This window comes from Crinia signifera, chromosome 1 (assembly GCF_055691185.1).
Source record: "Crinia signifera chromosome 1, ASM5569118v1, whole genome shotgun sequence".
NCBI classification, from domain to species: domain Eukaryota; kingdom Metazoa; phylum Chordata; class Amphibia; order Anura; family Myobatrachidae; genus Crinia; species Crinia signifera.
The window spans coordinates 446,559,413-446,571,694 of NC_139217.1; the positions used below are offsets into that span (position 1 = coordinate 446,559,413).

General features: G+C 49.1%; 1 protein-coding gene across 1 annotated transcript in view; it reads right to left on the reverse strand.

The window, feature by feature from the left end:
• CCDC152 (coiled-coil domain containing 152) overlaps positions 1 to 12,025 on the reverse strand; it is a 62,193-nt gene extending 50,168 nt beyond the window's left edge. Inside the window, exons 1-3 of the mRNA XM_083154172.1 lie at positions 11,922 to 12,025; positions 9,479 to 9,595; positions 3,856 to 3,961 (exon numbers count right to left, since the gene is read on the reverse strand). Coding sequence (XP_083010298.1) covers positions 3,856 to 3,961; positions 9,479 to 9,565 — 193 coding nt within the window. The 5' untranslated portion in view covers positions 9,566 to 9,595; positions 11,922 to 12,025. The remainder of the gene's footprint in view (positions 1 to 3,855; positions 3,962 to 9,478; positions 9,596 to 11,921) is intronic.
• Between the last annotated feature and the right edge of the window lie 257 nt (positions 12,026 to 12,282).

Consider the following 12,282-nt stretch of genomic DNA (forward strand, 5'->3'; position numbering starts at 1 on the left):
TCCTGGACTTCCCTGGTAATGTATGATTGCCATCACCTGTGGTGAAACACCTTTACCTAGCTCCCCACAGGTGATGGCAATCATACATTACCAGGGAAGTCCAGGAGCTGAGCATTTTCTCCCGCATGGAGAGGGTCAGGTAGGCAAGTATTAGGGTGACCAACTCATCCCTTTAATCCGGGACACATACTAATTACACAGGTTCTGTGGCTGGCTTTCATCTGGTTTTAAACTGCCATACCTCAAGACTCTATTTAACCTGGTTTTAAACTGCCACAGAACCTGCGTAATTAATATGTGTCCCGGATTAAAGGGATGAGTTAGTAACCCTAGCAAGTATGCAGTATACACTGAAACACATGTACAGTATTTACGTGTGCACACCACTCTGCTTAGCCTAAACTTGTTCGATAATTTTAGGCCAGTGGTTCTCAACCTCGGTCCTCAATTACCCCCAACAGTTCATGTTTTCCAGGTCTCCACACAGAATCACAGGTGAAATAATTAGCTTCAACTGTGATCTTTTAAAATGTGTCAGTTAATAATGAGTGCACCTGTGCACCTGCCAGGTGACCTGGAAAACGTGCCCTGTTCGGGGTCCTGAGGACCGAGATTGAGAACCACTGCTTTAGGTGATTCAACTTTTGGTCATTGATTAGATAAGAGAAAAACCACTCTCAGCCAATCAGTGACTGCTCAAATGGAAAAAGGTCACTGATTGGCTAACAAGGAACACATCTGCAGGAAGGGTGCCGGATGCGGTCCCGACAGTCGGGATCCCGAGCGTAGCGAGCCACCATGCCCGCAAGCTGCATGGTGTTGCGCTCACCATGCTGTCTGAGTCCGGGCAGTCGGGATCCCGACGTTGGGCTAATGACTGTCGGGATCCCAACTGTCGGTACCCTATACCACACCCCTGCAAGAACACACGTGAATTAGCTCACTTTCAAGAGAAGAGCTATTAATCCATACTATACATACAGTATAGCGCCTCTATGTCCATTGGATCGGGGGGTGGGGGTATTTTTGTATTTTGACAAGTCTAGATGCCTACTAAGAGGGACCAACTAAGGGCAAGGAATTCTGACTGCTCAATGAGCTAAACTGTGCCATACTTGCCTACCTGACCCTCTCCATGAGGGAGAAAATGCTCTGTTCCCGCTGGACTTCCTTGGTAATGTAGGATTGCCATCACCAGTGGTGAAACACCTTTCTTATCAATTACTTACAGTAGCTCACCACAGGTGATGGCAATCATACATTACTAGGGAAGTCCAGGAACAGAGCATTTTCTCCCTCATGGAGAGGGTCAGGTAGGCAAGTATGACCTGTGCCAGGGAGAAAATGAGTATGGAGTGTTTGTCAGTATGATTGAGTGTGTATTAACAAACTTATATGTTTGGTGTGCGCAGGGCCGGAACTAGGGGGGGGGGGGCTGGGGGGTCACACCCACCGGGCACTGGAGGGGGGGAGCTAGTGTGAGGGAGGGGCAGCGGGGTCCCGGGGACGGGCAGCGGGGGACCGGGGACTGTTGGGTTAACTCCGGCTCCTAGCGGGGTCCCGGGACGGGCAGCGGGGGTCCGGGGACTGGTGGGTTAACTCCGGCTCCTAGCGCTGCCGGGCGGTGGGCGGGAAGCAGGTTTTGAAAAGACATGCTGGATGCTGATTGGCTGAATTCAGCCAATCAGCGTCCAGCAAGTCTTTTCAAAGTCATCAGCGCTTCCCGCCGCCAGGCAGATAGCGATAGGAGATGGAGTGAGTGAAGGCTGCCGCTACACCAGTCCCTGGACCCCTGGACGCTGCCTACCCCTGCTGGCTGCACACAGGTATGTTGGCAGCGGGGTCCAGTTACTGGTGTAGCGGCAGCTTTCACTCACTCGTCACTCTGTCTCCTAGAGCTATTTGCCTGGCGGCGGGAAGCGCTGATGATTTTGAAAAGACTTGCCGGACGCTGATTGGCTGAATTCAGCCAATCAGCGTCCGGCAAGTCTCTTCAAAATCTGCTTCCCGCCCACCGCTCGGCAGCGCTAGGAGCCGGAGTTAACCTACTCCAGTCCCTGGACCCCCGCTGCCTGTCCCCAAGGCAGTCATTTGGTGTGGGTTTTTTTTTGGGGGGGGGGACCAAATGACTCCTGCCCCGGGCGCCGAAACACCTAGTTTCGGCCCTGGTTTGTGTAATTTAAAATCTGACTTTGACTGTTATCAACCATGCACCCATTGGGGTGTGGGGATAACCCCAGGCTTCAGATCAATCCTGGGGTATACTAGAAAAGGAGGACACCTTTTTTGGGGGTCCCAACTTCCCATCAATCCCTGGCCTGGGTGAACAAGTTGGGGGGTGGTGTAATGTTTTCATCAGAATGACTCCATGAAGGGTCTCCCCTGTTTTACTTTAGTAAATATATGTGTGTGTAAAAAAAATAGCCAAAATTGAAGGATAATCAATCTTGCCAAGACACATCTTAATAAATGTATCCCTTGGTTACAGAACATGAGAAACCTTCGCAAATGGACATACTGGGCCAGATGCACTAAGCTTCAAAAGTGATAAAATGAGTGATAAACAGCCAGCCAATCCGCTCCTACCTGCTAAGTCACAAGCTGTGTTTGAAAAATGTCAGGCAGGAGCTGATTGGCTGGCTGTTTATCACTCTCTATTTTATCACTTTTGAAGCTTAGTGCATCTGGACCACTGTATGTTAAACTGCGCATTGGCCCCATGGTCAACAAGTGCCATCATATTGTCGCTGGTGCTGAAGATTTGATGAACCCATTCTTGTGGGTATTAACCCTTTGAGTACCAAGTGAATTTGTCAAAATCGGTGTGGAAATTGTCAATCAAACATTTTTATTCATCATAATGATCTGTAATGTCTACCTCATATAGGAAATATGTTTTTTTTTACACATTTTTTTATTTGAATTTATAGAACAAATGTGAGCGATGGTGGCATTTTTACTGGATATGTTGCGCATCACTCACAGAGCGGTTGACAATCAAGGGGTAAAGACAGCCCACACTATGGCACAAGGGGTGTGATGCAGATGTGGTGGGAGTAGCATCAATGTTCGGCCTTTGCGCATGTGCAGTACGGGTCTGCGACATCGGTCATTGACAGTCTGATGGCATCTGATGCCTCCATATGGAGGTGTGTTACAGCCCTTAAGTGGAGGGACAAGACCTCCATCAGAGGAGATGGGTTATTCAGCTGTCCAATGATCACTGGTCGGATCAGTAATGCATGTAGGAAGAATGATGTTTCCTGCTTTATTACCATGGCCTACTTCTTATTCCCGAGATTATTTGTGACTGTCCCACCCACCGCAGTGTCTGATGGGGGCAGTTGAGTCCCCCTGTCCATCGCTGGTCTGCTGAGCAGATATTGTGCACATGCACGCAGTGTCTATTCACGGGGCATGCCAGCAGCTCGCAGAGGGCCAGATGCACTAGGCTTTAAAAGTGATACAATTTAGAGTGACAAATAACTAGCCAATCTGCTCCTAACTGCCATGTTACAGATGGTTTAAAATGTCAGTTAGGTGCTGCTTGGTTGGTGGTTAATCACTCGCCTTTTTATCACTTTTCAAAGCTTAGTTGCCCAGAGCGCTGGCCTTGCTTCCACAGTCACAGGAAACAGAGGGTGTGGCTCACGGATAGCAGCATCCCGGTGAGGCCTTACCCCTGTGGCAGCAGCCACACCCCTTTTTCGATTCTCCCTACTAAAATGTTGAGAGGTATGGCAGAATTACAACTGCAGCTGAATTAGTCTTAGCTTTTGCCGCTGCTGCTGGGTACACGTCTGAATGGGTACACTTTAACAGTGGAACAATAATGCAAGCGAATCCTGACCAAACCTTTTGTTGAGCTCTGTTGTTTTGTCTGACTAACGATCCACATTTGTCTGGATTTTTCCAGCTGTATCTCCAGCAGGTTATTCTTTCCATTAACCTCTGCAAATTTCTGTACAGATAAAAGTATTCTATTATACAATCCAAACTCAATAGCGATACAGTAATTGCACAGAATAATGGTGTCTTATGTAACAGTAAGTGCCTGCTGGTAATCAGTCCCCCCCTACATTAATATGGGTTTTATGTAACACAGCTGCATTGTGTTAGATGGACCAGCTGTTTACACTTTAGAACTGCTTATTTTTACTGTTAAAGTATCTTACCCATAACTTCCAATATTTGCAAATGTAACTTTGGGTCCAGCGCTCTCGGTAATGCTGAGCTGCCTCCAGGCACATCCCGCACTGCTAAGCAGAGAAGCAGTGAGTGTGCCTCCCTCAACTTTCTCCCCACCCATGCACAGTGGGGAGAGGGGGGAGGGGACTTTTTACCCAGTCTGCTAGACGAGCCTGGGTCTTGCTCCTCCCTCCCACATTGCAGGGAGAGAGATGACAGGCTGCTGACCCAGCACAGCCTCTCTCCTCAGTTCAGCAGACGCTGCTCAGTGCTGCAACCTGTCCTCTCTCTCCTTTTTTCACAGGGGCGTTGTCACGCCCCCTCCCAGATGCCACACCCCTGCTGGTGACCACACCCCCTCCATGTTACCGTGGCCCACGCAGTACACTGTGGCCCACAGGAAAAACAGCAGGACAATCTGGAAAAGTGTTACTGTCCTGCCAAAAGTGGGACAGCTGGGAGATATCAGAGGCGGCTCTAGGCATAGACAAACTAGGCAGATGTCTAGAGCATTTTTGGATGCCCAGGGACATGCACTCCAAGCATAGGGTAGCTCACCTTGACAACGGACAGCTTCAGACTGGGATGAGCGTAACATGTCTAAGGTAAAGAGGTACTACAGTTTTTTCCTTACATAATATTAAAAATGCAGAATAGAGAATCAAAATAAACCAGAACATGGGAGGGAATGGAAAGCGGGAGGGGAGGGGTGGGAGGGGAACAATGGGCCCGATTCAGACTTGATCGCTAGGCTGCATATGTTCGCAGCCTGGCGAACAGGAAAACGCCGCCCGACCACCCCCCGCAGCGTGAATCCCTGCATTGTATGCCTACGAACGCACTGGTGCAAAATCATTTGAAGGTCGCCGTCCCCATAAAACGCTGGACGTTCACCTGCACCAGTCCCGTATCCGCCCCTTTCCCTCCCCTCACAGTGTGAACGCCCAGGCAAAGCTATTAGCTTTTATTGAAGATTTTTTTTAAAACATGAAAAAAACACATACTCGCACAAACTCCGCTAAAACATCACAGCGCAGAGGGCTGAATTCCACGGTAGGGGCAATGCCAATGTTTGCAGAGGTGGTCGATGGTCTTTTACTGCACATGTGCCTGAAAATGCGCCAATGGTCTAGAGATGGAGGTTGCCGCGAGGATTTGGGGTTGTCGTCTCAAATAAAGGTATCACAACTGTTTTGTGGCTGTGTTGCAGTGGACAACTGTGCCCTTGTAGGCAAACTTACTGGGTCTGACGTCTAAATTGCAATGGCCATTCTGTGCAGACATTGGGTTGCTTGGAGGTCTGACGACATGACCTATGGGTCTGAGACTGGGCATCTCAGTACAGATCCCAGTAGCTGTGACATTTGCATACTGTATGTTCTCAAATCTGCTACATATGAAGTGAGCGTTATGATTTGCTTCCAGAATTAGGCCCAGAGTCCCCACCAGTCCTTGGCCCTTATTCTGATCGGTGCGGATATTCCCGCATGCGGACGGACCGCCGATGTTGATCGTCTGCGCATGTGCAGAGGTCACTCTGCGCATGTGCAGGCGATTTCGCCGCACGGATTCCTTATACGCCGCACAGGGGGCGTAGAGGGGCGTGAGGGGCTACTTAGCCTCATTACCCTATGCATACGCCCCGCGTTTCATGGGCGTTCCCATGCAAACGCGGGGCGTATGCATGGTAATGAGGCCGTGACGCGTGGGTACGGGGCGGGCATCTGACATCGCCGGATGTCAGCTGCCCGCCCCCATACATGATTTCACACGGACAAGTGTCCGTGTGGTCTTGTGTTGCGGGACCTGGTGGAGCGTGCGGCCCTGCATTCGATGTTCGGCGACCATCGAATGCAGGGGCAGCTCCCAAGACGGAGGAGGCGTATCCCCGTCCAATTTCATGCGGATCGCCACATATCCGCGTACGGACGGCAGGTGGCGATCCGTATGGAAGGCGGGGATTCGCCTGCACGGTTGCGGCCTCATATTCTGATCGGGCCGCACCGATCAGAATAAGGGCCCTTGTGATTAGCTGAGTACTGAGGACTTCTTTTGTCACATGCCAGCTCCCATGACACCGTTCTCATATCTGGCATAGTTCCTGCTGGCCGCCAGGGTCCTGTCCTCACCTGTGCATCTTTTATACTCTGCTACGGGATTGGAGTTCTCCCCGGCATTTACCGCTGCATTGATACATTCCCGTCACCATCTTGGAATAATGTCACTCAACATCTAACCAATCCTAGGAAGCAGGCTCCGACCACATGACTGGCTGGGCCACCCAGCATCAAGGGTGCACTATTTAAACTATCTGGTGCTGGCAACAAATTCTTCATTTCTCTCCAAGAGGCCCTAAGTACTTTAGCTTCAGGTTCCTATATGTTTAATAGTGAGTCCAGTTATCCTGTGGTGCTATCCTATTATCCTGCTAATTATGAACTGGGCAATCCTGCTAACCTGCACTGCACACTCCTAATATTCTTGCACTGTGTAATCCTGTTACAATAGGCAGCCCTGTGCCCTAGATGCACCAGGCCCATGCACAGGTGCACCAGCTCCATGCTTTAGGTGCACGAGGCCCATGCACAGGTTCACCAGGCCCATACACTAGGTGCACCAGCCCCATGCCCTAGGTACACGCCCAGCCCCATAAACTAGGTGCACCAGCCCCATGCCCTAGGTACACGACCAGCCCCATAAACTAGGTGCACCAGCCTCATGCCCTAGGTACACGACCAGCCCCATAAACTAGGTGCACCAGCCTCATGCCCTAGGTACACGCCCAGCCCCATAAACTAGGTGCACCAGCCCCATGCCCTAGGTACACGACCAGCTCCATGCCCTAGGTGCACCAGCCCCATGCCCTAGGTACACCAGCCCCATGCCCTAGGTGCATCAGCCCCCTGCTCTAGGTGCAGCATGCACAGGTGCATCAGGCCCATACACTAGGCACACCAGCTCCATGCCCTAGGTCAGTGGTTCCCAGCCCTGGTCCTTAAGTACCCCCAACAGTGCATGTTTTGCAGGTCACCACACAGAATCACAAGTGCTACAATTAGCTCCACCTGTGGATCTTTTCAAATGTGCCTGAATAATGAGTGCACCTGGGTTGGGAACCACTGCCCTAGGTGCACCAGGTCTGTACACTAGGTGCACCAGCCCCATGCCCTAGGTACATGACCATTCAGCCCCACAAACTAGGTGCACCAGCCCTAGGTGCACAAGGCCCATACACTAGATACAAAAAAAAAAACCATTCTTCCCTTCCCCAGGGCCGGTGCTAGGGTGTCCGGTACCCTCCTGCAAACCATACATTTTGCGCCCTTTCACATTGCCATTGCAACAAGTTGCAGCCCGATTGTGGAAGCGTATGCACATACAGGACACCACACGCAGGACTACCCGCTGACTAATTGCTCATCCAGTTCCCAGGAGATGCAGCTGTTCTGTATAAAGAAGGGCAACTAAAATGGTGCATGGCCTACATCACAAAACATGATGTAGGCCATGCACCACATACAGGACACCACACGCAGGACTACCCGCTGACTAATTGCTCATCCAGTTCCCAGGAGATGCAGCTGTTCTGTATAAAGAAGGGCAACTATAATGGTGCATGGCCTACATCACAAAACATGATGTAGGCCATGCACCACATACAGGACACCACACGTAGAACTACCCGCTGACTAACTGCTCATCCAGTTCCCATGAGATGCCGCTGTTCTGTATAAAGAAGGGCAACTATAATGGTGCATGGCCTACATCACAAAACATGATGTAGGCCATGCACCACATACAGGACACCACACGCAGGACTACCCACTGACTAACTGCTCATCCAGTTCCCATGAGATGCCGCTGTTCTGTATAAAGAAGGGCAACTATAATGGTGCATGGCCTACATCACAAAACATGATGTAGGCCATGCACCACATACAGGACACCACATGTAGAACTACCCGCTGACTAACTGCTCATCCAGTTCCCGTGAGATGCCGCTGTTCTGTATAATCAATGTATAGAACACCTATTTCATGTAAAGCTGGGGCTGCTTGAGATGTGACCTGGACGGTGCTGCTCGGGCTGCAGTATGCAATGAATGTGCAGACTGTGGTTTTAGCATTAGATGCATGGGTATGGATCATTGAATAGACACCAACTAGGTCGACAAGCATTAGGTCCACATCACTGAAGGTCGACAGTGTCATTAGGTCAACATGGAGAAGGTCAACAGTCAAAAGGTCGACATGGGGTCTTTCCTATTTTACTCTCCCACCACGCCCTACTGGTAGGGCATGAAATACCACCTAACGGCTCAAAAAATTAAAAAGGAAAAACCACATGTCCACCTAATGACCCTGTCAACCTAACCCCATGCCGACATTCGTGCATGTTGACCTAGTGGTGACCGTATACCAGATGCATACACATCTGGCAGAAAATGGTGAAATGCGTAGGTCATGTAAATGCGCTTGGTTTTAAATCAGCTCAAGAGTGTCTGGGCAACGGTACTGTAGCTGTATATAATCCAGGATGTTATTACATTCATTTATTGTATGCTATTGATAAAACTGTTGGTTAATTGCGTTTAAGCATAAATATTCTATACAATGAACTGAATAGGAATTCATGCTGGCCCTGTTCAGACGTACATAATATGGCCGATAAAAGTCTTTTTTTCTTAATTATAAAGATGAAGGTTTTAATGTGGAAATAAGACATTTCTTTATGCTGTATGTGTGAAAACAGGGAGTGGGGGCGCACAGGGGCTTTGAACAGCCCCAATTTATCAGTATCAATAAAGTAAGCAGCAATGACAGTGCTTCGAGTCTATTATTGAATTTATTCATTGTTGTGTTTTTTATAACTCATGCATATGGTAATATAGTAAAGACAACACTGACAATAGCTCCAACCTGAAGAAAAAAACATACTAACAATAGTCTAGGTCAGGGGTTCCCAATCTTTTTTGAATCACGGCACCCTAGAGTATCAGATTTTTTTTCACGGCACCCCTATGCCAAAACAAAATTAATTAGATTGGGTTTATATACGATTCCTAGGGTCAGTTATGTGGTAAAGGGCAGGATTTGCTTCTGTTTGTACACATTTTATGATTGGCAGCCACCAGCACTGGTTTTGCTCATAAATAATTAACCATTAATAATTTGAGTTGGTCCTGGACCACCAACCCAGGGCACCCCTGCATGTGTCCCGAGGCACCCCAGGGAACCACGGCACACAGTTTGGGAACCACTGGTCTAGGTGCTAATTATGCAGCTTTTACCTTCTCAATCTCCGAGTAATCCTCAAGAAGTTTATCAAGATTAACGGAACATTGTTTCTTAACTCCTTGGTTATTGTCCTCATTCATCGCTATAGCTTGTATCAGTGGACTCTTTGCCTAAGCGATAATACATGCAGTTAATTTAGATATAAGAAATATCCAGATGTCACAGCACTTAGTCTAATGATGTCCTTGATTTCTGTCATACTTATCCATAATAATGTCACTTATTTCCTGAGTGCTGGGTCTCTCTCTCTCTCTCTCTCTCTCTCTCTCTCTCTCTCTCTCTCATACAATGGCAATGAAACATTGGGCCTAATTAATTAAAGATTGTAGTTTTGCAAGAAATCTCAAAACTACAACTCTCTGCGCCAGCACAGGGCAATGGTCCACTCTAGGGATGGCCATCGGTGCGTTTGCCATCGATGGTTGCCATCAATGGCAAAAGTGCACATGGCTATCGATAGTGTAAAACTATGCAGTGGATGACCATCAATAGTTTTACACATCGATGGTCATTTATTATGTGTGAGTGATTGGCCTGTGGGCCAATCAAAACACGCGGGCGGGGCTTCGTGTGTGTCGGGGGCGGAGATATGCACTTTGGGGGGGAAAAGAAGCAAAACATCGGTTTTACTGTGCCATCAATGTAGGGAAACCATCTGGTTCTCCCTCATCGATGGCAAAAGTATTCGACATCGGCCATAAACAATCGATGATTTTGAATCATCGATGGTCGATGGCCATCCCTAGTCCACTCCCAGTGTTGCAAGAATCGTATTGCAGAAATTAGAGCGCTCCGCTGTACAGTGAAGCGCTGGCATCTTAAGAGCAGACCCTGACTGCACAGCCAAGCATGCTAAACCAGTCGCCGGGCGGCCATATTTCATGTCGCAGTAGCTGCATGTGACGTCACGGAGCTCACAGCGGCCCACCCTTCAAATTGTCCGGACACAACTGTGACATGCTGAATTAGGCCCATTGTTCAGGAAGATCTTCCCAGAAGTCCCCAAAAGTGTGTTGCTATCTACAGTATAGGTTGGTTAGCTTACAGGTTCTGAGACCGTGCTGACAAATGCATGATTTGAAGCCTACTGTACATTGTGTTCAGGTTGGGATCATTAGGTAGTCAGCAAGTTGGTCGACAAGCATTAGGTTCAGGGCCGGCGCCACCACTAGGCAAATCTAGGCATTTGCCTAGGGCGCCGGCCACTGGAGGGCGGCATTTTGTGCCGCCCGGGTACCTGTCCTACGGCGCTGTCTATTTAAATCTGGCGGCGGAGGCAGCGGGGGTCCCTGCAGTCCATTAAAAATCACGAGCGCTATCCGCCGGGCTATGCGGAAGCGCTTCTAGTGTGAAAACTCTGGCAGCACGGCGCACGCTGATCTCAGCCAATCAGCGTGCTGCCAGAGTTTTCACACTAGAAGCGCTTCCGCATAGCCCGGCGGATAGCGCTCGTGATTTCTAATGGACTGCAGGGACCCCCGCTGCCTCCGCCGCCAGATTTAAATAGACAGCGCCGAACGACAGGTACCCCCCCCCCGGCACCGGGGCGCCCCCAGCCCGACTCGCCTGGGGCGCTCCGGTGCCTTGCACCGGCCCTGATTAGCTTGACACCATTAGGTCGACATGCATTAATGTCAAAATGACTGAAGGTCGACATGGATTAGGTCAACAATGTCATTAGGTCGACATGGGGAAGGTTGATAGTCAAAAGGTCAACATGGGGTTTTTCACATTTTTTTGTCACGAATTTCGACACAGTCGACATAGACACTAAAATGTAGCACCGCATCTCCTCGCATGGCTCGCTGCGCTCACCATGCTTCAAGCACACTATTTTATTCTCCCACCACGCCGTAGTGGATGGTAGGGCATGAAATACTGCCTGTCAGCACGTCGGCTCCAAAAAAATGTGAAAAACCACATGTTGAACTTTTGACTGTCAACCTTCCCCATGTCGGCACAATGCTTGTATCAACCTAATGACACTGTCGACCTAGCCCATGTCGACCTCCTGCATGTGGACCTTAATGCATGTCAACCTAATGCTTGTAGACCCAGTGACCGTATCCCTCGTGCTCATAGCCTGGAGGAATGCTATGTGTCATTATCTTGCTGTAGGGTGAATCTTTCACCACATACAGTAGGTGAAGGCTAAAGGGTATGGTGTTGTCAGTCACTTAAGTTGCCAATTCAAAATACAGCAAAAGAGCCCAGACAGACAACTAGGCAGGGAAGCTGTGAGAGGTACTGTATGTGAGGGAGAATATGGGGGAATAACCTGTGGGTAGGGGTCATGTGGGGGAAATATATAAATATATAAAAAAACTATACACAGTATCAAGTACTGTGTATTGGACATACTTTATTCACCTCTCTGCACTGTGTACAGCATATTACTGTACTGAGTGTAGACAAGCTGAGGTGTGGCAGCAATACCTGGGTGTTCACCTCTCTGCACTGTGTACAGCATATTACTGTACTGACTGTAGACAAGCTGAGGTGTGGCAGCAATACCTGGGTGTTCACCTCTCTGCACTGTGTACAGCATATTACTGTACTGACTGTAGACAAGCTGAGTTGTGGCAGCAATACCTGGGTGTTCACATCTCTGCACTGTGTACAGCATATTACTGTACTGACTGTAGACAAGCTGAGGTGTGGCAGCAATACCTGGGTGTTCACCTCTCTGCACTGTGTACAGCATATTACTGTACTGACTGTAGACAAGCTGAGGTGTGGCAGCAATACCTGGGTGTTCACCTCTCTGCACTGTGTACAGCATATTACTGTACTGACT